The 24492-nt window shown below is 43.4% G+C and overlaps 1 protein-coding gene and 1 non-coding gene across 2 annotated transcripts in view; both read left to right on the plus strand.

Annotated features, from left to right (window-relative positions):
• The first annotated feature begins 682 nt into the window (after nucleotides 1-682).
• LOC112314014 (zinc finger protein 585A-like) overlaps nucleotides 683-24492 on the plus strand; it is a 29520-nt gene continuing 5710 nt past the window's right edge. Inside the window, 7 exon segments of the mRNA XM_071219770.1 lie at nucleotides 683-751; nucleotides 3901-4024; nucleotides 5508-6019; nucleotides 6021-6091; nucleotides 6093-7105; nucleotides 7108-7144; nucleotides 8070-8147. Of these exon segments, the coding sequence (XP_071075871.1) occupies nucleotides 719-751; nucleotides 3901-4024; nucleotides 5508-6019; nucleotides 6021-6091; nucleotides 6093-7105; nucleotides 7108-7144; nucleotides 8070-8147 (1868 nt within the window). The 5' untranslated portion in view covers nucleotides 683-718.
• On the plus strand, nucleotides 17260-22048 carry LOC123480704 (uncharacterized). The gene is made up of 3 exons (XR_011650605.1): nucleotides 17260-17467; nucleotides 18706-18826; nucleotides 20422-22048. It is a non-coding gene; the product is annotated as an uncharacterized protein (transcript).

A 24492-nucleotide genomic window follows, 5' to 3' on the forward strand; every position in this document is an offset into this window, starting at 1 on the left:
TTTCACTCAGTGGCCATGCTGTCCTTTTTCTCCACAGGACTTACGCAGTCGTGTGAATTTGTTCGTTGCATCCACAACACCATCGACACTCTTGATCAAACTTTGCATCAGCTTTTGACTCCGTGCATTTGAATGGCAGGAAATATTTAACACATTCCACGTAAGAGGGGATGCATTTTGATTCTCAGTGAGAATGTATGTCAGTTTAGCTTTGAAATACTTTGTCTCGTAGCATTCTGTACTTCACGGAGTCTGAAATAACGTTTCTAAGCAAGTGATCAGTTGCGGAAAACAGTCCCCAGAAAGCTGTAGACTCGCTTGTGAAATCTAAAGTCGTTGTTACGTAATGCTACTCCCTGTGTCTCAACGCTGTTAGTCCTTAGGTTCAGTGATGGACTGCTCATGCTGCCTTTGTGGCTGAGAAAACTACATTGCCTAGAGGGCAATGCACACAGCAATGGCGAGCTTCAGCCAACGAAAGCCAAGAAGGGCGCCCATTGGTCCATACAATCCGATTAGGGCGGAACAGCCAGCTTGCTGTGGCGGTCCTTTTGACTTCTGCCTGTATTCCCAGTCAGGTTCCAGAGAGCTGCGTCTGCACGGAGCAGGCCTTGTGAAAGGTCCCTATTGTTCAGAGGTGGGTCCGATGTTCCCAAGTTTGTCGTAGTCTAATTGGGGCCTCCGAGCCTCGCAGGCTTCCCTCCACCCTCGGAGTGCAATGGCCGCGGCTCTGCTGAGGCAACCGGCTGAGGTGAGAGCCCGGGCCCCTGGCCCCACCCCCGTATAACCTCACCGAGCCCTACAACGTCGGTGCGGGGCGCCCGTCACGTCCTACAGCCCAGCCTCGGGGTCCTGGACGGGTTGGCGCTCGTGGGTGATACACGGTGTGACCGCGTGGGAGAGGGTGACGGGCTGAGTGTACTCCGTGTAAGACGCTCGGGGACGTCTCCGAAGTTAGGATTCTGGGGAACCCGTGCCCGGTTTTGTGTCTAAAGGTGACGGAGAACCTGATGAAAAGTTATGAGTGAGGAGTTTTATTTTCATCCTGGGACGCGGTGACTGTGGAAGGTTGAACAAAAGAGGAACATTGGCTGAGATTGGGTTGTTCAAACCCTCGCAAACGATTTGGAAAAGCAGTGTTTTCTCAACACTGCTCAGAGAAAGGAGAGACCAGAAGAGGTGATAACAGTTGGGGACAGGATCGTGAATCCTGTAAAAGGTGATGTGACTGACAGAGTCTGCCTGAGCACAGAGGCCCTGAGGTAGTGCAGACACCTCGAGGGCACCTGCCCCCAGGCCGGGCCAGGGCACTTAGAGGCCTGAGTCCGTGGGTCCTGGCGGTGGTGGCCAGGCTCTCAACAGACCTTTCTCTTTCCATAGATTCCTGCAACTGCAGAATTGCTCAGGGTACTGGTTTGTGGAGTTTATTTCAGGGCCTCTTACTCTTATAGTCTCTGAGATAGAGGTGCCCTGGACTGTGTGCCACTCCTTCCGCTTTTGGGACTGGGGACCTCAAACAGTCACCAAGCCCAGGGTTCTAGGTCCAGGTTTACAGTTATGTGAAGTGGTTCCTATGTTTGGCAGTCAGTGGAATGAGATGTGAGAGGACCTCCTCCCAGGCCTGGGTACCAAAATGTGCAAAGGCTTGGAGGAGAGACTGAGCTGGTTCGGAAACCTGCAGGTATCCTTTCTTATGGGAACTGGGACTACTGGGACAGGAGTCAGGTCTAGAGGAGCTTTGTGACAAGTTGGCTCTATATTCTGCAGGTGGTGGGAGCAATGGGAGATGTGCAGCAGTGGAGACAGGTGATCTGACCCAGGTCTCATTGGGTTCCCTGCGGCTGCAGCATGGAGAAGAGTGCGGGTGTGAGGGAGGTGGTGAAAGGACCAGACAGGAGGTTGCTGGTATAATCTAGGTGAGTGTGAAGAACTAGGAAGGTGGCCATGGAGGTGGGATAAGCAATTGGAATCTGGGTGGATGATTTGGTGTGGTCACCAAAGTTTTCTAACTTTGAGGATGAGAGAGAGAGAGAGAGGTAGGAGTCAGGACTTCATGGTTTGGTTTTAGCAGTGGGAGTTATGGAAGCATGGTCACATGAGAAAAGGAAAACCATAGTTGGGGATATGAGTACTTTATTTTTGGCCTGTTAACAGGGTATGAGATGTGTCAGAGAGCAGTTCATGGATGTCTGGAACTCTGAGTTTGGGATGGAGATTTCTCCAGAAGTTAGTGGAGAGCAAATGGATCAGAGAGGAGCTGTAGTTCACTTTGATAAGGGGAATGATGGTCAGGAAGATAAAGAAAGTAGTAGCTTAGTAAGAACAGGGTGGGCCTGATGACTGAGTTTCTTGCTGGGGCTTCTAGTTGTGGGATGTGGGTGTCACAACACAGGGTATGGATGGAAGTGGTCATGTAGAGAGATGGGGAGAGAGTATGACTTGACAAGTGGCCATCGCTTACAAGGGATGAGTGGACGTGAGATGGATTGTAAGCCTGAGAGTATTTCACACAGAGGACTGGGGCTGGGTATTCACTGCTCTAAAGACTCACCAGGACTTTGTTCCCAGTCAGGCTGATGGATAAAGTATAGGGGCATCAGTGTTCGTTTGTGGTACTTGCGGGGCATGGGGTAGAGAGCAGCTGGGGCTGGCCCTAGAGTGAGAGTGAGGTGGAGGGAGGAAGGCTGAGACTAGTATCAGGACATCGGGTGCAGCACCTGTGGAGGAGGGCTATGCATATCTGAGATCTGATGTGGTTCTCGGTAGGTGAAGTCGAAGCCAGGAACCCTCAGGGAGGGAGGCCTTCACAGCAGGAATCAAGGTAGCCACTGTCAATGGGGACCATCAGAGTCTGGGTAGTACTTGATCCTGTTTGAATTTACCATGTACTCTCTGGACTACATATGCTGAGTAATGAGTAGAGAGGCCAAGGTGATAACTGTGGTATGGACAGGAGGAGGCTGGGGCTGTGGGTGTGCACTGTTAGAGAGAGGTGTGGTAGGAAGACTGAGGTGCACTTAGAAGCAGAGTGTGAATTTATGGCTGCAGGGCCCTGTCCTTGACATGAGAGTGAATGAAGGACGAGCCCATGTCCGGTGGTTACTGGAAGAACTGATATGGGAAACCTTAGAAGGATATCCTGAAAAAGGGGTGTTCTGATTCTACATGCCCATCCAGAGATTAGATTCCATTTGTCTGTCCACATGTCTATTGTCGTTGAGGACAGATACAGTGATCAGTAGGACCTTGATGAGGTATTGACTGATGGAAAACATCCCCTGGGATGGGAATGGGAGATGGGTAAACCGAAAATAGATACGGTGTTGAAATTAGAATCCTGGGGAAGAAGCTGATCAGGGGACACACTGTCCTCATCATGGCAGGGCATTGCTACCTTTGAAGTTGTGCCCACTGGGATGTAGCTGTGTGAGAGAAGTGTGGTTCAAAGAATTATGTGCTGAGGTTAGTAAACTGATGGCCTCAGGGTCCAGCATTGGAGTCATAGGTTGAAGGGTGGCCATATTTTTTGTGACTTGGAGGGACAACCAGGAGACCAAAGGGGTGCTGCCTGACAAGACCAGTGTCAATCATTCACACAGTATTTATGGCCAACTTCTTTCACTAAGCTACGTTTGTGATATCCACTGTATTGACAAGAGGCATTGTGACCTATGTGCCAGGCCCGGAGCTCAGGTATCACCTATCCACCCATCTTCCTACTGTTGTGGGAAGACACAGTATCAGTGGGAATATAAGGAGAGAGTTGATACGGATGGCACCAAAACCTGGTATCTTCTCTGATATGGGGAGTCAAGTGAGCAAATGGATATGGAGTGTGGGACAGACTTGGAATCCTTGGAAAGAAGCTGATCATGGAATGAACTCTCCCCATTCTGACAGGATATGAATTTTGCAGACGTGGCCATTGCCTTCTCCCAAGAGGAGTGGAGGCTCCTTGATGAGACTCAGAGACTTCTATACTGTGATGTGATGCTGGAAATCTTTGCCCTTGTAGCATCTATGGGTAAGACCTTTATATCTCTCATTGTTGACCTTCCTTCCCTATTTTCTCCAGAAGTAGTTTTGTGTTTCCCACAGCCTGACCTTAGGCTCTGCTGATTTCCCCCACTTTCTTGTCATCTGTGCTGTGGCTTCCAATGCTGAGCTGTGTGGAGTGTGCTGAGCCATGGACTCCCCAAGCAGTTCTAACACCTGTTGCCTAAGAAAGTGCAGGGAAGCCCTGGCTTGTGTGACTCAGTGGATTGAGCACTGGCCTGCAAACCAAAGGGTTGCTGGTTCAATTCCCAGTCAGGTCACATGCCTGGGTTGTGAGCCAGTGGGGCGGGCGCATGAAAGACAACCACATATTGACATTTCTCCCCCGCTCTTTCTCCCTCCCTTCCCCTCTCTCTAAAAAAATAATAAATAAAATCTTTAAAAAACAAGAAAGGACAGCGAAGTATCTGAGAGCAGGAGTCTTGCAAACAGCTAATAGATTCTACCTTGTTTGCCCTGTCCCTGGCAGGTGGACTATGTTTAGATCCATGGCCTCCAGTTCTACCCTACTTTCTTTAGCTAACATTCCTTTGTGACCTAGTCTTGGTCATTACTTACATGAACCATAGGCTGTTGTAAAACTGCCCTTGAAGTATGTATTTTTTGTAATATTATCTTCCATGAATATTATTACATGTCAAGTTGCACTGTGCCAGTGCTTCCTGATCACATCTGTTGTCTTTTCATTAATGCTCGAATTGTTCATGTTCTGAGTCTAGTACAATACCATAGAGGGTGCAAGGAGAACCCTAGTTCTTTCATAGGGTAGGCATTGCAGGAAGGTCTCAGAGGAGGCCTGGCTCTGGTGAGTGCCAACTGGTGGAGGTCAAGACATATTGAGACCCTGTCCTGTGTCCAGTATTGTTTTGATGCAAGTGCCACTGGCCACACCTCATTTCTATCTGTGCTTTTCCATTCTACACTTTGCTGTCTTGGTATTTCATCTGTGACATCCCGGCTCCTGGCTACCTACACGTTTGTGGCCTCCATGCATCACCCATCCCCCTGCAAGGCTCCCTCTGCAGTATTCTCCAGCATTGACCTGTGCAGGTATTACAAGTTGATCATACACCTTAAATAGTGTTCAAACACCAGCTACTTATTTACTGAATTTTACTAGGAAGAAGACATAACCAATCTCCAGCACATCTTGCTCAGGTCACTGGTAGACAAGCCCTGATGAAAAGCTGTTAGCAGAACATCGATTGGAGATCTGCTTCTTTTCCATGTGGTGTATGCCATGTTTGTGTCCTTTTTCTGGTGAGGTCTTTTCTTTTTGTGATCTTTGGAGGCCTAGCACTGCAAAGCAGCATTTCATTCAATGTGCCCTAAGTTCTCTTAGTTTTAGACAATCTCATGAAACCATCGTATTATGTCTAATGCACCTTTGTTATGTCTTGCCCCTCCTATTAAAGTCCACATCCATTTTCTCAGCATTTCTCTGCTTTCAGGTTGTAGGCATAAAACAGAATATGAGGAGGCCCCTGAGCAGTGTGTATCTGTAGGAGAGTCACAGGTGGAGGCTTCTAAGAAACCTCCAACAACTCAGAAGACCCATCCCTGTGAGCAGTGTGTCTCAGTCTTGAAAGATATTTTGCATCTAACTGAGTTCCAAGCAGCGTGCCTTGAGCAGAAAGAAGTCTTCAGTGACGTGTGTATGAGAGACTTCTGTTTCAGTGCAAACCTTCACCAGCAACAGAGGCCTGCCAGTGGGGAGAAGCCCTGGAAAGGACATATGGACAGGGCCTCCTTTGTGACCAGGTACAGCTTTTACATATCAGGGGTACCTTTCACCAGTAGGGATATTGGGAGGGACTTCCCAGCCATCTCAAGCTTTTTCCAGCACCTGCCCATTCCTAACACTGAAGAGCCACACAATGGCAGTGAGAGTGTGCAGGCCTTTCATGGGAGTAAAACTCATTGTCTGTCAGTTGAACGTGAAGAAGCTGCCAGCCACAGGCAGAAAGAAACTTGTTCAGCGTCAGAGCGTCTGTTCTGGAAAAGAGCTTTATGAGGGTAGCGAATGTGGGAAGGCCTTCAAAACTCATTCCACATAGGAGAATTCATACTGGAGAAAAGTTGCAAGATTGTAGTGATTGTGGAAAGTCCTTCAGCCAAAGCTCTAGCCTCATTCAACACCAGAGAATTCACAATGGAGAAAAGCAGCATGAGTGCACTGTTTGTGGGAAATGCTTTCGCCACAAATTTGTCCTCGTTTAGCATCAGAGAATTCACACTGGTGAAAAACCTTATGAGAGTAGTGAATGTGGGAGGTCTTTTCGCCTTTCCTTTTTTCTCATCAAACATCAGAGAATTCACACTGGTGAAAAGCCTTTTGAGTGTAGTGATTGTGGGAAGTCTTTTAGACAAAGCGGTAAGCTCGTTGAACACCGCAGAGCTCACACTGGTGAAAGGCCTTATGAGTGTAGTGAATGTGGGAAATCTTTTAGTCGCAAATATCATCTCCTAACACATGGCAGAGTTCACACTGGAGAAAAGCCATTTGAGTGCAGTGTTTGTGGGAAATGCTTTAGCTGCAAATCTATCCTTACTAAACACCAGAGAGGTCACACTGGAGAAAAGTCGTATGAGTGTGGTGAATGTGGGAAATCCTTTAGTCAACAGTGGTGCCTTACTGAGCATCGTCGAGTTCATTCTGGCGAAAAACCATATAAGTGTGGCGAATGTGGGAAGTGTTTTAACCAGAGCTCAAACTTGGTTAAACACCGGAAAGTTCACATTGCTGATAGACCTCATGAATGTACTAAATGTGGGAAATATTTTAGCTGCAAATCTTCCCTTTTTAGGCATGAGAGTGTTCACAATGGAGAAAAACCGTATGAATGTTGTGATTGTGGGAAGTCCTTCAGCCAAAGCTTTAGCTTCCTTCAACACCAGAGAGTTCACACTGGAGAAAAGCCCTTTAAGTGTGATTGTGGGCAGTCCTTCGAACAAAGATCTACTCTCATTGACCACCGGAGACTTCACACTGGAGAAAAGCCTTTTGTAGTGTAGTGATGTGGAAAGTCAGACAGAGCAGTAAGCTCATTGATCACTGCAGAGGTTACACTGGGGAAAGACCTTATGAGTGCATAAATGAGGGAAGTTTTTTCGATAAAGCTCTAGCCTTTCCCCGACACATCATACTTCATAATAGTAGAGAAAAGCCTTATGAGTGAAACAAATGTGGGAAAACCTGTGGACAAGTTTTGTTTCTATTTAAACTTTATTTTAGATAGAGGGAGAATAAAGAGAAGGAGAAGAGGGAGAAATACTGATTTGATGTTCATTAGTTGATTATGTGTGGCATGGCCAAGGGTCGAATCCTTAACCCTGGGGTATCAGGACAATGCTTTAATCATGGTAGCCAGGGTTATGCAAATATTTCACTTCATCTGATATAAAGTTCACACTTAAGAAATGTCTTATCAGCCCTGGGTGATGTGGGTCAGTGGGTTGAGCGCCAGCCTGTGAACTAAAGGGTTGCCGGTTCAATTGCCAGTCAGGGCACATGCCTGGGTTGTGGACTGGGTCCCCGGTGTGGTGCACGTGAGAGGCAACCACAAATTGATGCTTCTCTCCCTCACTTCCCCTATGTCTAAAAATAAATAAATAAATAAAATCTTAAAAGAAATAGAAATGTCTTGTCAGTACAGTTATTGTGGGAAATTCTTCATGAAACTCTCCAATGTTATTCAACACTTCATTCTAGAGGAAAGCATTATGAGTGTTGCAAATATGTGGAATTATATAGCCATTTCTCTAGCCTCATTTCATATCAGTTTATAGTGAGGAAAGAAAGTGAGTATAGTAAACATGGAAAATCTTTTATTTAAGATTTTATTTTTAGAGGGAAAAGGAGGGAAGAAGAGGGAGAGATATCAGTGTGTGGTTGCCCCTCGTGCGTCCCCTACTGGGGACCTGGCCCACAAACCAGGCATGTGACCTGAGTGGGAATTGAACCAGTGACCTCTTGCTTCGCAGGCCTGCACTCAATCCATTACACCATCCAGGGCTAAATGTGGAAAATCTTTTAGCCACAATTCTCCCCTTGTTCTGCTCTAGAAAGTTTATACTGGAGAAAAGCCTTAAATTTCCTGGGAAAGTTGTATTTCCTTCCTCAGAAAAACAACTCCTGAGGAGACTCAGAGCCATTTACCTGAATTTCAACCTATTTTAGCAAAACATACACTGTGATAGATTCCTCATAAGTTTCAGGTACAAGTGAGGCTTTAAGGAGTTGCATTGGACTTTTAACCTGCCCAGGGCTGTTAATGGTTCTCACTCCCAGTTTTTGTGACTGAAGCCATTTTACCTCTACCACCTGGCTCACCTGCACAGTATGTGTCAGTCATCACCTCATCATGCTCAGGAAAGCTGACCTTTGTTCTCCCTTTGCTTGAGGAAATTATGAATATTCCAGAGTCTTAAGAGGATCCTCATTCTTTCCTCTCTGATAATGGAATGGCCCTGACCCAGTGTGGGTCCAGAGGACCCATCTTCAGCTAACAAGGACTACCTCTCTCAGCACATTTCATTCTCACATTGTGTTATGATGAATTTTTGAAGGTGCTAATTCACCAGCCTGGAAATGCTTGCTGTACATTGCTCTGGTATATGATCTTTTTGTAAATTTCTGTTTTACTATTGTACCTTGAATATTGGTGTTTCTATTTAGTTAATGGGATGATTGGAAAGCAAGATTGTGATCAGTCAGCATGTAGTGGTGAGCAGATTTCGTGGAAGTCCCAAACTTTCTGTGCTTTGAAAGAGCTATTATGATGGCAGGAAATCACTTTTTCCAATATTCATTTTATATATAAGACTGCATGAGTGTGGTCCTAATTTGCAGCCTGGTGCTCTGATTATTAGGGAGGTCAAAAGTACCCTGAAGAGGAGGCATTTATTGTGCTTTTGTGAATTTTATGAATTCACAGCATATATTACATAATTCCCAGGTGTGCTGAGGAATGTGCTGGAGGAACTACCTCCACAGTTCGCGCAAGGGAGCCGTGTGCCATGATGCACAAAATCTTACAGGGTGGTGTGTTTTTTTGTAAGACTGAGGAATGGGTCAGAGCACTGTTGGGACAGAAACCATGTATTTAGTGGTGAGTGGAAGGTGCCTCTTCTTTAAGTTCATCCACAGGGACTGCAGCTTTTGTAATGTGTGTGTACAGACATTTTGAAGACCTCCATAACTGTTTTCTCTAGCTGAGGTCTTTGGCAAGGAAAATAATCTAGTGCTTTGTGAACTTCCCTCGCCTTTCTGGGGTGTTCACCTCTGGCTCATTCCTCTACAGGCAAGTATACAAAGCTAGAGAGCAAAAGGATCTTGTAGTCAGTCTTAAGATGTGTCCTTGTGACCCAGGCAGCAATCCTGATAATTCGGATGGCAATAGTCGGCACTGCTTGCTGATATTTGCTGTCACTGAGGCACGGCTGCCTCTCGCAGGACATGAGGAGAGAGGTGGTAGAGTTCAAGTAGGGTTGCTGATCTAATTTCCTAAGAAATTAGTGCGTTTTGGTCTTTATTTGGAACCAGTTTTCCTTGCTCTATTCACATACATGTATATGTGACTTGCAACAAAGTGCACTTATCTAATGTATAATGTTTGGTGTGCTTTGACATGGATAAAGCTGCGAAACCATCACACATGAAATAAACTTAGCCTTGGGTAGCTCTCTCCACTGCAGGAAAACATGGCTCCTATGAACTTGTACAGGACCTCTGAGTCATAAATGAGGCCGTCTTCCCCCTGCATCCAGTTGTTCCTAACCTTTCTTGGCACCATCCCTGCCAATTCACAGCAAAGCTCTCTGGACTTCCATTGTGGATACAACTCTCCCAACTCAAACCCACTGACCCGCCTAAGAATGTTTCACAGGAGGAACCACCCGAGGACTCGACTCTTCTCTCCTATGCCTGCAAGCCAATTTTGGATAACATGCTCTAACTCACCAAAGTCCAGCTGTTGGACATGTGGGTCCTGGAAAATACCTGACGTGATCTGATGCTATTGGGTAATTCCCCTTATTTTACAACTCCATGCCAGTCTTGGTAAGAGATCTCCTGTGCCCTTGCTTGGAACCCTAGTTTTACTCCTAATCTTTTCTTCCTTGGAAAACATTCTCTTCCAAAACCCTTAATCTACCTACAGTGCAGGAGGCTCTTAATTTTCTAAACAATGAGGCTACTCAACCCTACAAGAATTGTTGGATGTGTGCCGACACCTCTCAGAGGGGACTAGTAGTGATTCTTATCCCTCCTTCAGAATGGAGCCAATTAGAGACCTACTTACCCAGTCCCCACCTAGTTCAATTGACCCAGACGGGCCATTAATAAAAGGGTTAAGCCCACAGTAGACCACATACTTCTCAAATACCTATACCAACAAGCCCAATATAATATGCGAGGACCAGTAACTTCCTCTGTAGATGTCTTTAGCCAAGCCTTCCTCTGCCTTAATAGCTGAGAACACACCGGGACCATCAGGTGGATCCTTTTCTAATATGTCTAAGAACTGCAGTCACTTGTTTAGCCTATCTCCTCAGTCATGGGCCTCTTTGGATACTACTTCTTCAACTAGCCCAGCCTACTACTCCGCCTCTCCCTTTTACAGAATCTATATCCCAAACCCCCCAATATCACATGGAAGCAGGCTAGTTATTTTTGGACTTCTATTTGCCCAGGCCCCCAGAACAAGCACGCCTTCAAATAATCATAAATTCTGGTTTCAGCCCCAAAACAAAGAACAAACTGGTAACTATAAAAAGTTATCCACTCCAGAATTGTAATATTGGCTGGGACTCTACAATTCCCCCTTTCAACTGGGCCTTCAATTTCTCTTCTAATTCACTCTGCATGCCTGCTCCCACTGGCAGGAACTGCTCTAGCTGCGACCTCTGAGGGCATTGAGACATGCAGTAAGGGATTATCCAAGCCTTCAGTATCATGACTGATATTTGCCTAAATTCAAGAAATCACACCTACTTCTGCAGGGAGTAAGCCTATCTGTATTTACCTGCTAACTGGAAAGGCACTTGTACTCTAGCTAAAATTATTCCCAAACTCACCCGCATCAGTGACAGTATCCCTTTCCCCTTATGCTCCCAATCCACAAGAGTCAAAAAGGGGGACTCAGTCATAATCACCATAATCGGCATTCCAGTCGGAATAGGGACTGGCATCAGAGGCCTTTTGAACTCCATTTTTTACAGCCCAGTGACTCTCCTTAGAAGTAACGCAACAGATAATTGACTTAGCCAACCAAATTAATACCTACAAGGTATTTATAGGTATTAATCACCTCCCTAGGAGTAGTACTACAGAATAGGTGGGCCCTAGACTTACGGCTGACCAGGGAGGGACCTGTGCTACACTTAACAAAGATTGCTGTTTTTTTCCGTTAACTGATCTGGAAAAATCCAAAACAATTTTTAAAATATTCACAAAGCCAACAAATTCTATAAAGAGGAGGCCTCAGGAGGATTTGACTGGTGGGATTTTAGGTCAATATCTTGTCCTGGTTTTCCTGGCTAATTCCCTGCCTAGGGCCTATAGCAGCCTTTATTCTCGCTTTTTGACCATATCTCCTCAAATATTTCATATCCCGCATTCAATAGAGCATCCAGGCTCTGGGAGATTCCCTCCACAAATGGCCTCCAGCCACAGCTCTCACTTTCTGAGCTGTCCAATTCCAACCTCTTCTCTGCAATGACCCATACCCAGACCCTCATGTAGGGACAACTGTACATCCCTAACAGTAGGAAGTAGACATAAGAAGATGAGACCTTTGTCCATACTCCCCCAAATCATTAAGAATATAGTCATACCTCAGTACTCATCAACTTCAGAACCGCCAAATCCTGTACTCATTGCATTTTGACGAGAAAAAAAATGGCTCAGTGCTTGCTAGGGACTCAGCACTTGCTAGAACTTGCATGAGTCATGACACTGGCCGCAGGAGAAAATGCTTCATCACTCATTGCTTGCTCAGTACTTGAGTTCCAGAACAAATCAATGGTAAGTACTGAGGTTCAGCTGTAAGATAATTTTAAAACCCCAGAGGGGAAATTAGAGGACAAAGCTGGTACCATTTGCCAAGTAGGCCTATGACCTTATTAAACATGTCTGCCACTTTACTCTTATGAGCTATGTTCCCAGGATAGGAAAACAACTGGAAAAGCAAGAACAGGTGACTAGCTGCCCCTCACAGATGCAGGCAAATGATAACATTGGACCCAGCTGCAGCTTCTGCAAAACCGACAGAAACTTCCTGTGTTGCAATGCGCTCAACAGCAAACTGCCCCCCTTTTATAATCCAATAAAATCTCAAAGCCCCAACACCTCAGCGCCTATGTAATTCTCCACACCTGGCCCCTTTCCTCTTGGGGAAAGTGAATTAAACTTTTCTCTCTGCATTTTCTTTGTGAATTCTTTCACAGCCCACATCACCGGCCACCCTAACATCACACATAAGTATAATGTGCTTTGTTAACATTCTTCACCACTTTCTTTAAATGTTCAATAATACATTAAGTCAAGTCTAGGTTTGTAATCTTTGTCAATTTCCCTGGTGTAAAAACTCTCACCATGGTCAGTTTCTAACTGCCAAAATGATGTCACTGAACAAGGAGATGGTAAACCATTCCAGCAGCACACGAGTATTTTATTTCCAGCATACTGATAGTAGAAATAAGTAACCTTAACATTGATAGGGGGAAGATGGGGGTGAAGTGATCGAGCAATGGGGAAAAGGACGGAAAGACATGAACAACAGTGGGGCGGGGAGGGGGGTGTATAAGGGAGACAAAGGTAATGCATAAAAATACAATAAAAAACATCTATTATAACAGTAAAATAATTGGGAAGTGGTAAGTTTTAAACATTTTTTAAAACTTTTATATAAGTGTAATTGATTTAAAACAGAATTTTTTTTTTGCCATAGAGTTTGATGTTTCCATAAATTCTTGCATCCCTTAAACCAGTACCTCCTGCCCTTTTTAGTGCTTCCTCCTCAACATAAAATTACTGATACTGGGACACATTCTACCTTTGTAATGTCTATTTTCAAATATATCCATAAACAGAAAATATTGTTATGAAATCCCACGAATCCTATCTTAGCCTTCCATCATATCCATCGTCATGGTGATTCTTTCTATCCCCAGACACAATAATGGGTTGTTTCACTTAAACTTCCTGGCATGTCAATGTATAAGCTTTTCCCAATGCATTTCTAATATGTATGGACCTAGCCCTGGCTGGTGTGGCTCAGCGGATTGAGCACGGGCTGCAAACCAAAGGTCGCCGTTTTGATTCCCAGTCAGGGCACATGCCTGGGTTGCAGGCCAGTCCCTGGTGGGGGCCGTGTGAGAGGCAACATTGGTGTTTCTCTCCCTCTCTTTCTCCTTTACCCTCTCTCTAAAAATAAATAAATAAAATCATTTAAAAAATGAAGTAACATGTATGGACCTGGTAACCTGAGTACACAAAAATACTTTTAAAATGTGATAATGTTGAATTTTATTAGTTACTTAAGGTAGATTGCAATTAGAATACAAAATATATGTATGGCTTTTATTAGGTGTGTTTTTTAAGTGTATTCGCCTATGTGTACCACTTACCTCTCCGTTCACTGAAAAATTGTTTATTAAGGTGTTGGTGTATTATATAGTTGGTTCAATATTGCATGTTAAATTTAAAATTCTGGATTACTTCTAAATAACCCAGATGGTTACAATACAGACATGAGTATAAAGTATATATTCTACTCAGACTCCTCCTTAGACTTCTCTAACTTCCATTTGTCAGATAAATAAAGCATTAACCTTTCATAGTTACACCTTTAGCTGTTCACAGATTCCAATTTCTCTGGGTTTTTTAGTAAATTGTAAACTTTTTTTAAAAAAGAAGCACCTCTCCCAAATCAAAAGCCTTAAGCTGCTTTTCACAATGTATATGTTTAAAATCAACATCCATTATTAATATTGTACATGTTTGTCGATTATACCTCAATAAAGATGAAAAAAAGATTGAAATCACACCTACACAAAGCCATAATGTGTGCTAATGTTGGGAAATAGAACTTTGGAAGAAAAGAGTTTTTTTAATTCATCACACAGAACAAAAGTAAACAATATACTTCTTAATTTACTTTCCCTTAGAGAGAATGCACTTTGTATTTGGAGAAGGAAAGATTAGTTGTCCAGAGTTGCTTTTGTGGAATGATGAATAGGAGCCTTGTCAGAAGCCAGACGCTGATACCAGGGACTGTATCTTTTGGCACATTCATGTTTATACTTCCTGCTCTGTTCACTGTAATTCAACCTTTTTTGACTTCATTTTGAAGGATAGCCATTTATTGTTTCATATTTCTTTTCTGGTCCACAAGGTGGCTTTAACGAATTGATGATAGGGACTGAGTATAGTACCTGTGTCCCTTGTACTCGTTTGCTGTGTCTGCATATAATAGGCAGACTCTGATATGCAAGTCGATATCCTTGAACACATGGGTCTTCCCCTCAGTACTTCAGTAGAAGTAACTGACTTGCCCCTGAGTGAGTGGGCTATATGGACATAAGGGCGAGTGAGAGAATATGTTTGGCTAAGGGAGCTCAAATGTTTTTGAAAGGTCTGCTGATTTTAATTTAAGAATGCCACAGTGTTTTTTAATTTCTCCAGAAGATTGTGGATGATAGTATAGTTTTTTGAGTCAGAGGTACTACCTTATAGAGTTACTTTATAATATTCCCCATAAATTGGGTGACACGTGATGTAAAACATTGGGATCATTCAGGGTTGGAAACACAATCACTTTTTCAATTCTCCCTGGTGTGGACCAGTTGGTTGGGCACGGTTCCGCAGAGCCACTGGCCACCAATTGGATTCCTAGTCAGGACACATGCCTGGGTTGTGGGATTGATCCTAGGCTGGGGCAGGTATGACAGGCAAGTGATCAATGTTTCTTTTCCTCTCTTCCCCCTCTTCCCCTCTCTCTAAAAGTAAATAAATAAAATATTTTTTAAAATCACTTTTTCAGTAACTAAGAGCAGTAGCTTTTCAGCAAAGAAACGCTTTAACTCACCATGAAAACATTCAAATTCCAAGGAGGGTAGAAGCTGGGTAAGTTTCATTTGGTGTTCAGAGGGTCCTTGAAGTATGGCCACTTTTTACTCGAGGTCCCATGGTGGTGGTTGGGTGGTCCAGGCTGTGTAGTCACTCTTTGTCTCCTCCTGGCTGGAGGATTAGAACTTAGGGAAGAGGCAGCTGGGAACCCAGCCAACCTGCCCAACCCAAGAAGGCACCTTAGGGTTTTTTTTTAAACCAGGTCCCCAGTTGGGGGCATGCCAGATGCAACCAGTTGATATTTCTGTCTCATATTGGTGTTAGTCTTCCTTTCTTTCTCCCTCCCGTCCCTTCTTTCTAAAAAATCAATAAATATCTTTAAAAAAATTTAAAAACAATTCTAGTATATCTGCCGCCAAACCAGCACTGTATTCCTAAGCCTTTCAATTTTGTCTTGTACATCATACCATGTGGCATCTCAGCCTCATTAAACAGGACTGCCATTGAATCCACAATCAGTTGAGAAGGTAGAGTGTTAGAGCCACCTCCTCCAGCTTCATAAGCTAAAACTCTATGAGACTCTCTAGTACCTCACTGTATCAATGAATTTGGTCCATTCATATATTTTATTGGTTTATTAATATATTTTACCCTTCCTGGTCAAATAGGTGAGGAACCCATACCCATAGTTGCTCCTCATTTTTTGGAAAAAAGATACTGGTAAAGTATCAATTTTATGATGTGTCCATTATTTTTCTAGATCATGCCAAGAATTAGTATTAGTTATAGGTTGTTCTGGTAAATCTTGCAAAGAATTGGCATTTCTTTACAGGTGGCTGCCTCAGGTGGTATTAGTGGAGGAAGGCTAGTCTCCCCAGACACCTGGTAAGAGAGAGCCTTACCAGGAAAACTTTAAGATTTCAAGATTGTCATTTTCCTATGCATCTAACTGAATGTCCTGGTTCATGATTTGGAATCCCATTTTATTAATCAGTGCCCTATATTCACTTCAGAAAAATTGTGATGCTGTATTCAAATCTCATTGTAATTTAGCAAGACGTTAATGTTTTGACTTTCAGTGCTATGATCACTGTAGCCACAGAAATCAGAGCTCCATTTAAGGCTATCTCGCAACATTCTGTTTTCACACTGGGACTAAAACTTATTATTTTTTTGTTTGCAAGCAATAAGATGAACTCAAAAGAATTCTTCTCTGACCACAGTCCTTGTAATCACACTCACTGCCTTAATACTCATTGCAGCATGGCTTTGGTCTCCAGTAATGTGCTACACTGGTCATTTCATCATAATCAGCTCCAGGTAACAGATTAACTATGATATCATCTTGTGTCATGAGTTATTAGTACCCAAGTTTCCATTGGTTAGGTGTTCAGCTCTTTAGTCAAGCCTAAGAGCATAACCAAACCAATCCCACCAAATTTTATCCTCGTGTGTTTATCTATTTGAACTATTGCCAGAATAAATTCATTATCCATTAGGGTTCAATTAGGAAAAAGAAATTCCATAGCAATTTGTATAGAAAAGGTTTATTAAAAATATAAACTAAAATATTTCAATATTGGGAAATTGCTAATTATAAGACAACCCTAAAACACTGGGATATATATATATGTATATATATATGTATATATATTACTTTATGTATTTTTTAATGATTTTATTTATTTTCAGAGAGAGGGGAAGGGAAGGAGAAAGAGAGGGAGAGAAATGTCAGTGTGTGGTTGCCCCAATGGGGACCTGGCCCACAACCCGGACAGGTGCGCCGACTGGGAATCGCACCATCAACCCCTTCGTTGGTAGGCCGGCACTCAATCAACTGAGCCATAGCAACCAGGGCTTATTTTTTGTTTTATAAATGATTTTATTTTCTCTCTAATTAGTCATTTTTTTAAAGTGAGACTTTTACAAAAATTGTTTATGCTATTAACAGTGGTGCCCAACCATAACGTCTTTATTGGCCGCAGACACTGACTGGGAAAGTAAGGCTAATTGCTTATAGCTAGGAAACTACATTACCCAGAGGCCACTGCGCCGAAGGTGGGGCGTTAAGCCAATGAAAGCCGGGGAGCGGGGCATTTTCCTGCCTGAGCATCATGTTAGGTTGTGATTTCCCGGGTTTTTTAGTGGCGGACATTTTTACTTCTCCGGTCAGTTAAACGAGTGAGACGCTTTACAGCTGGTGTTCAGCAGAGGCGCGGTCCTCGCAGCCGGGAGACGCGTCCCCGACTGGACGACCCACAACGGGCCGGATCGAGCCTCCCGGCCTCCGCTCTGCCCCCAGAGTCCGCTGGCGGCGGGCACGCTGAGCGCCCGGCTGAGGTGACCCTGCGTCCCCCACGGTCCTCCCCGTTCAGCCCACGGAGCCCTGCAGCCCGGGTGCGGAGCGCCTGTCACGTCTTGCAGCCCGGGCCCCGGCGTCCTGCCGGGACGGAGAGGCGCTCGAGGGTGACACACGGTGTGATGGGGTGGGAGAGGGTGACGGGCTGCGGGGCCGACCGTGGTTTTATTATTGACTCTCTGACACACCGGGGGCTGCTCCTGCCCTGGACGTTCCTAAAACTTTCCCGTGTCAGACAACCTTCAGGTCCTTGACCGGCCCAGGAAAGGTTTGGAGGACAAGTCGCTGTGAGACGAAAGCAAGTTTTAGCCTGGTAGGAAAAAAGAGGCCAGTGTGGGCGCCACTGTGAAGGAAGCAAAACGTGTGCCTCCGAGTGGACGCGCGCCAACCCGAGATAAAAGAGATCGAGTGCTCGATTCTTGGGATTTTATGCGTTTCCAAGGGTAGAGGCTTTCCCCCCCAAGTTTTGTGGCGCCAGTTTCTGACCTACCTTCTGGGGCCTTGTAGTTTTGATATCCGTGATTGCCGTGAGGGCGTCCTCCCTTTAACTGTTTCCCTTTGTTGCTACCCAGAAGTAGAGGTTCTGATGAAAGGGTGTGGGCTCCTACATCCTATTGTGGGGATTTTTTCCGAACTTCTTTCTGGACCGCGTCAGTTGTACTAAATCATTATGAACTGTCTGACACTCTCTGGAAGCCTAAGTTCATGGGTGATTTCTGGGAGATGCTTGTGGTGTGGAGCAGGAGGTGGTAGAGCTGAGGGAGTGAACCTGGGTGTGAAGCTGTGAATAAGGAAAAGATCACACAGTGTGTGCACAGCTAGAGGCAGTGTGAGCTGATGGTCCTGGGTACCAGGTGTGGGGAATTAAGGATGAAGCATAAGCCCGTGTCTGGCTGTGTCTTGGAGGCATGATCAGGGAGACTGGGTGGAATTGCTGGGCAGGAGGGATGGAGCCCTGCAGGCCTGGACCTGAGCACAGATGCTAATTATCTGCTTGCTGCACATCCTATCTTTGGTATTGCTGCTGAGGGTGATGAAAGTGATTGAGACTGTGATGAGACAGCAGGCAGCACTGGGGCCAAGGGTTGGTGTCTTCTCTGTACTGGAGAAGGGTTCTCTGAGCCTGGAGAGGGGTTTGGGCATGGGTAAGCTTTGTATAGTGCAGGGTTTGGGGGTCTCCTACAGACTGTTCTTGATTCATTTGTGTTAATTCTGACAGGATGTTGTGACCTTTGAGGATGTTGCTGTGTAGAGGACAGAATGACACCTCCTTGTTCAGGCTCAGACACACCTGTATCTCAATGTGATGCTGCAGAACTTTGGTCTTATGTACTCCCTGGGTAAGACACCCTCCTTGTGCACTCTTCTTTGGGCATGCCTGCACCCCCTTCTTCAGGCTTATAGTTTGCTGCTTCTATCCTAAGCTCTAATGGTACTGATCAGACTAGCCGCCAGAGAACAGTGGAGAGCAGTGGCTGGTCTTGGGGTCAACTGTGATCCAATTTCCAGGGGTTTTCTTTTTGCTTCATTTCCCCAAACTTTAATAAACTAACTTTCACTTAAAAAAAAAAAAAAAAACCCCTCACACTCACCAGTGACCTGTAATAACGAGCCTTTGCCATTCCCCTAAGCCTTTCACTCCTCAGGTGTTGTTGTGTTCTCACCTGTGAACTCTGTACACTGTTTGCTTTTCCAATTTCTGGGTAGATCCTAGACTTTGCAGGGCTAGTTTCATTTCATTGCCCCTTCTCTCCCTGCAGCCCCAATAACTGCTGTACTGAACCTTCATAGAATAGGATTAGAGGTCAGCAGAGTTGCTGGAAGCCTAATAGATCACATTGATTAGTGAGGAAAAGCATTTTCTGTATTCCCACGGTGGTGGGAGAATAAACTTTATAACTGAAGAATTCTGAAAGGCCTTAAAAATACCTACTGCAATGTACCTCTACAACCAATTACCCCAAGAAATCATACAGCCCTGGCTGGTGTTGCTCAGTGGTTTCAGCTCCGGCCTCTGAACCAACAGATTGCCTATTCAATTCCTAGTCAGGGCATATGAGGTCTGTCTGGAAAAAGTCCACCTGTTGTTAATATAATGAGAATGGTTGGTATGACATCGATGCAACCCAGCAGCTAAGGAGAGTGCGCTCGAATGCACATGCATGAACAAAATAGACTTCACTGTACTAGTCAGTGGGGGCAGTAGATGCCATTGAATATGCATGTGTACTGCATGGTCATCACATTCGAAATGAGTGAGTAGAGCTCATATCTGTGTCAAATTTTGCATTAAGCTTGAACATTCCTCTGTGGAAACTATTCGGATGATTCAGAAGACAGTAGCTATGGGCAACTAGTGATTGGCAACTTCATCACGACAATGTCCCCACTCATGCATCAAGTCTAGTACAGAGTTTTTTCGCAAAACATCAAATCACCCAGGACCAGGAGACTCAGCCCCCTTACAGCTCAGATTTGTTGCCCTGAGACTTCTGGCTTTCCCCAAAACTAAAATCTCCTTTGAAAGAGAAGAAATTTAAGACAGTCCATGAGATTCAGGAAAATATGATGGGGCAGCTAATGGCCATTGGGAGAACTGGGGGAGGTCCCAAGGGGAAGGGTGGGGGGAAGAGAGGGAGAGAAACAGCAATGTGCCAGAGATACATTGATCCATTGCCTCCCACATACCCCTAGCTGGAACCTGTCCTACAACCCAGGCACATGCCCTAGCCAAGAACCTAACTGGAGACCTCTCAATTCCCTGGCCTGCACTTATTCCACTGAGCCACACCAGCCAGTGCTGTACAATGTTTCTTGTATCTGGTATCTTTTTCTATAAATATCTCTATTTTATATATTACATGGCTTTATACTTTCTCACAGACTATTCCTTCCTCCCTCTCTCCCTCCCTCTCTCCCTCTCTTCTTCACCTAGGGATATGTTTATTGACTGTTACAGAGAAAAACATCCATGTGAGAGAAAAGTATCCATTGGGTGATGCCTACAGTACATGCCCCAACCTGGGATAAAACCTGTGACCTAGGTATTTGCTCTGGAATCAAACCTGCAGCCTTTTGGTGCACTGGACAATACTCCAGCTAAATGAACCACCGGCCAAGGCTGGATACAATACTTTGCATATATTTATTAGTTCTGTTTTCTTTAAAGTGTAGTCAAAATTCAATAATTCCTTACTGCTTTCAAACGGGATGATCTACCCACCGTTTAAAGAGGAATATTTAAGTTGTCTGGTACTGTTGCATTGTGTTTTCTGTCTTCATATCTCATTTTGTTTGCTTAATGTACTTAGGTGCTCTGTGGTTTGGTGCAGAATAATTAAAATTGTTATTCTCTTCATGAATTGACTCCTTTATCATTTTAGGATGACTTTTTTCTCTTGTGAGTGTTTGAAGCTGTCTATTTTGTCTTGATAGAATTTTAGCTACTACTGCTGTCTTTGGTTTTCTTTGTATGGAGTATTTTTTACATCTCTTTATTTTCAGCCTATTTGTGTTTATAAAGTTTTAGTGAATCTCTTGGAGGCAGAACATATTATGTCTTGTGGGGTTTTTTGGGGGGTGGGAACAAGCCCAGTCAGGCCTTAACGAATTTTTTTATAAATTAAAAAACTTTTCATTGGTGTTGGGATTGGAGAGTTCTAGCTGGAGGCTGGCAAAAGAGGAAAAATTGGAACAACTGTAGTCACATAATCAATAAAATATACTTAAAAATAAATTTAAAAATTTAATTACCATTGATTTACATTATTAGTTTCAAGTGTGTACCCCAGTGATTACATATTGTATAACTAAGCTACCCCAGTGATTAGGTGTTATATAACTAAGTGATCATCCTGATAAATCTCACACTCATCTGACACCATACATAGTTAACAGAATATTATTAACTGTATTCCCTATGCTGTACTTTCCATCCACATGACTATTCTCTAACCACCAATTTGTACTTTTTAATCCCTTCAACTTTTTCACCCATCATGAGAATTTTTATAAGTGTGTATTTGAGCCAAATTGATGTCAATGGCCAAAAACCAAGATCTCATGCTTTTGTGTCTTGTGTTTTTTATCTTTCAACCACTCTATGTCTCTTGATTGAAGAATTTGTTGAATGACCTACTATTGCCACTTCGTCATTGTTTTCTGCTACTTTTGTAGTTACTTTTTGTCTTCTCTTGCTTTTTGTGTGTGTGTGTGTGATTTGATCCTTTTTTTAGAGAGAGATAGGTGAAGGGAGGGAGAAAGAAGAGAGAAACTTCAATGTGTTGTTGCCTCTCATGTGCCTCCTACTGGGGACCTGGCCTGCAGCTCAGATATGTGCCCCAGCCTGGGAATCAAGCTGGTGACCCTTTGGTTCACAGGCCAGCGCTTAATCTACTGAGCCACACCAACCAGGACTGATTTGATCCTTTTCTATAGTGGTATGATTTGATTCCTTTCTCTCTTGTGTATCCATTACATAGGATTGTGCTAGTGTTTTCCATTAGACTTATGTAAAACAACTCATATAGTTTATTGTAACCTGAAAACAGCTTCAGTTGTTTGCAAATATTCTACCCTTTGATTTTCTGTCACACTACCACTCCTTTATATGTTTTGATGTGATGATTTTACATCTTTACATTTTGTGTATCTTAACAAATTATTGTCACCATTGTTATTCATACACTTTATTTTTATCCTATGCAATAGTTAAATAAAGTACACTCCACCAATGAAGTGTTTTAGTATTGTGAACCTGATGACATTTCTGGCCTTACCAGTGAGTGTTACACCTTCCTACGTTTTCGGGTTTTTCTGTGGTATGCTTTTATTTCAGCTCAAAGAACTTGTTTTTTTTTTTGGCCTTTTCTAGTAAGTCAAGGTGAGTGGAAATAAACTTCTTCAGCTTTTGCCTTTCTGGGAAAGTTTTTTTCTGTGTTATTTTTGAGGAAGAGGTTTTCTGGTGTAAGTATTGTTAGTGTGCAGATGTTTTCTTTTAGTGTTTTCAATATATCAGCTGATAATCTCCTACCTTGCCAGGTTTCTTCAGAGAAATCTATTGTTAGTCTTATGGGAGCATTGTCCTGTGTATGAGGAGTTTCTCTTTGTTCTTTCAAAATTTCTTTGCCTTTCATTTTTGACACTTTTGTTACATTGCATCTTGCAGAAGTCCTGTGTGCATTCTATCTGGACAGGAACTCTGATGATCATGAACATGGTTATTCAGATTTCTTTTTCATTTTTTGAAGTCAATCTTCAGCTCATTTATTAAAAGTAAAATTTTTACCCCTTTGCTTCAGCTCCCTTTTCTGTATCTTTTTCACCACCTCTGGGACTCCCATAATGCAAATATAGGTTATCTATGTGGTGTTCCAAAATTCATCGAGGCTGTCTTTCCTCTAATTTTTTTTTGTTTTACATAGATGATTTCATGTAACCTGCCTCTGGGATGAGGTCTCCAATTTACCCCTTGATCTTCTCTGCTTTTGAAACTCATTTGCAGCTTTCGTTTTATTTGTTGTATTCTCTACTCCATAATTTCCATTTCATTCTTTATTGATTTCTACCTCTCTGAAACCCATGTGTTGTTCATATATTTGTTTGTTCGTTATGTTGAGTTCCATGTGTGTTTGCCTTTACTAGGGTTTTAAAAAATGATTATTGGTAAATTGGCAATTTGTATGCCTCCATTTATTAGAAATTTCAATTGAACATTGTGATGTTCCTCTTGTGATTGTTTTTTTTTAATATTTCTCTTTGTCTTACTGTTAATATCTGAGCATTTGGTGAAACAGTGACTTTTTTTGACTTTATGGACCACTTTTGTTTAGACAAGTAGTTCTTTTTTAAGATTTTATTTATTATTTAGAGAGAGGGGACAGGAGGGAGAAAGTGGGGGAGACAGACATTAATGTGTGAGAGAAACATCAATTGGTTACTTGTTGCACTCTCCCAACTAGAGACCTGTACCACAGCCCAGGCGTCTGCCCTGCTTGGGAATCCACTGGCAAACAATTATGTTTAGAGAAATAGTTTTATCTGCTTGTGGATACAGTGGTACTTGATAGGTGGTGTGTTGTTTTTGGTGCTGAAGTCAAGTTTCACTTCTCATTTTTAGGCTACCTCATGAGCTGAAGTATGAGAGTAGAGACGATTGTAGACATCCTCAGTGGCCAGGGCAGTGGTTTTCCAATATTTAGTGATCTCTTTTGGAGTCTTTGGTAGCAAAGATTGCTGGGGAAATACTGATGTTACTCTTTCATAAGTGATATTGTGGCCAAGGGCATTCCTCTTGATATCCGTGCTGACAAACTGTACAGATTCTTTGAAGTGAAGTCTGTGGGGAGTTCGTAGATACAGAGAATCCTGAAGTTCTTAGTGACAACGGTTTCCATGGTCAGTCACAAAGAGTCCATTAGAATCCACTGTAGCAAAAGCACAGTGGCTTGGAAAAGAAGCTCTCACCCTTGCCTCATCATCTTTGCTAGGCCACTCTCTCTTGTAGTTGTTTCTGTGCAGGTCTTTCTCTTATGCTCCACTTATGGCACTTTGGAAAAACTGGTCTCTAAGCCTTTACCCCTTTCCTCATGGTCTGCTTTTTATCATAGATAATTGTCTAATTATTCTTGAAGGTGGTTGAATATTTGTGTTTTATATTCTACCATCTTGCTGATGTTTCTTACATAGATCTTTTCCCTTTCGTCTCTTTGTGCCGAGTTGTTCTGTCACAGTGCTGGTTATTCACCTCTTCTGTTTTCTTTTAGGAGTTGCATCATCAGTATTCCATGTGATTGCTCAACTAGGAGTGAATTGGAATGGTCCTTTGTGTATTAAAAGAGGGACATGAGTCCACCCATGACAGGATGGACTCACAAGGGTTCTGGTATTGGTGAATGGCGCTTGGGCAGGGTTTGATACCAGGGCTTTGTTAAAACATAATGAGAAGCCTGTTCTGTTTAATTGTATTTTGTTACCATTACCCATGGCCATAGCTTAATCTACTTGT

The sequence above is a fragment of the Desmodus rotundus genome, chromosome 12, assembly GCF_022682495.2.
Source record: "Desmodus rotundus isolate HL8 chromosome 12, HLdesRot8A.1, whole genome shotgun sequence".
NCBI classification, from domain to species: domain Eukaryota; kingdom Metazoa; phylum Chordata; class Mammalia; order Chiroptera; family Phyllostomidae; genus Desmodus; species Desmodus rotundus.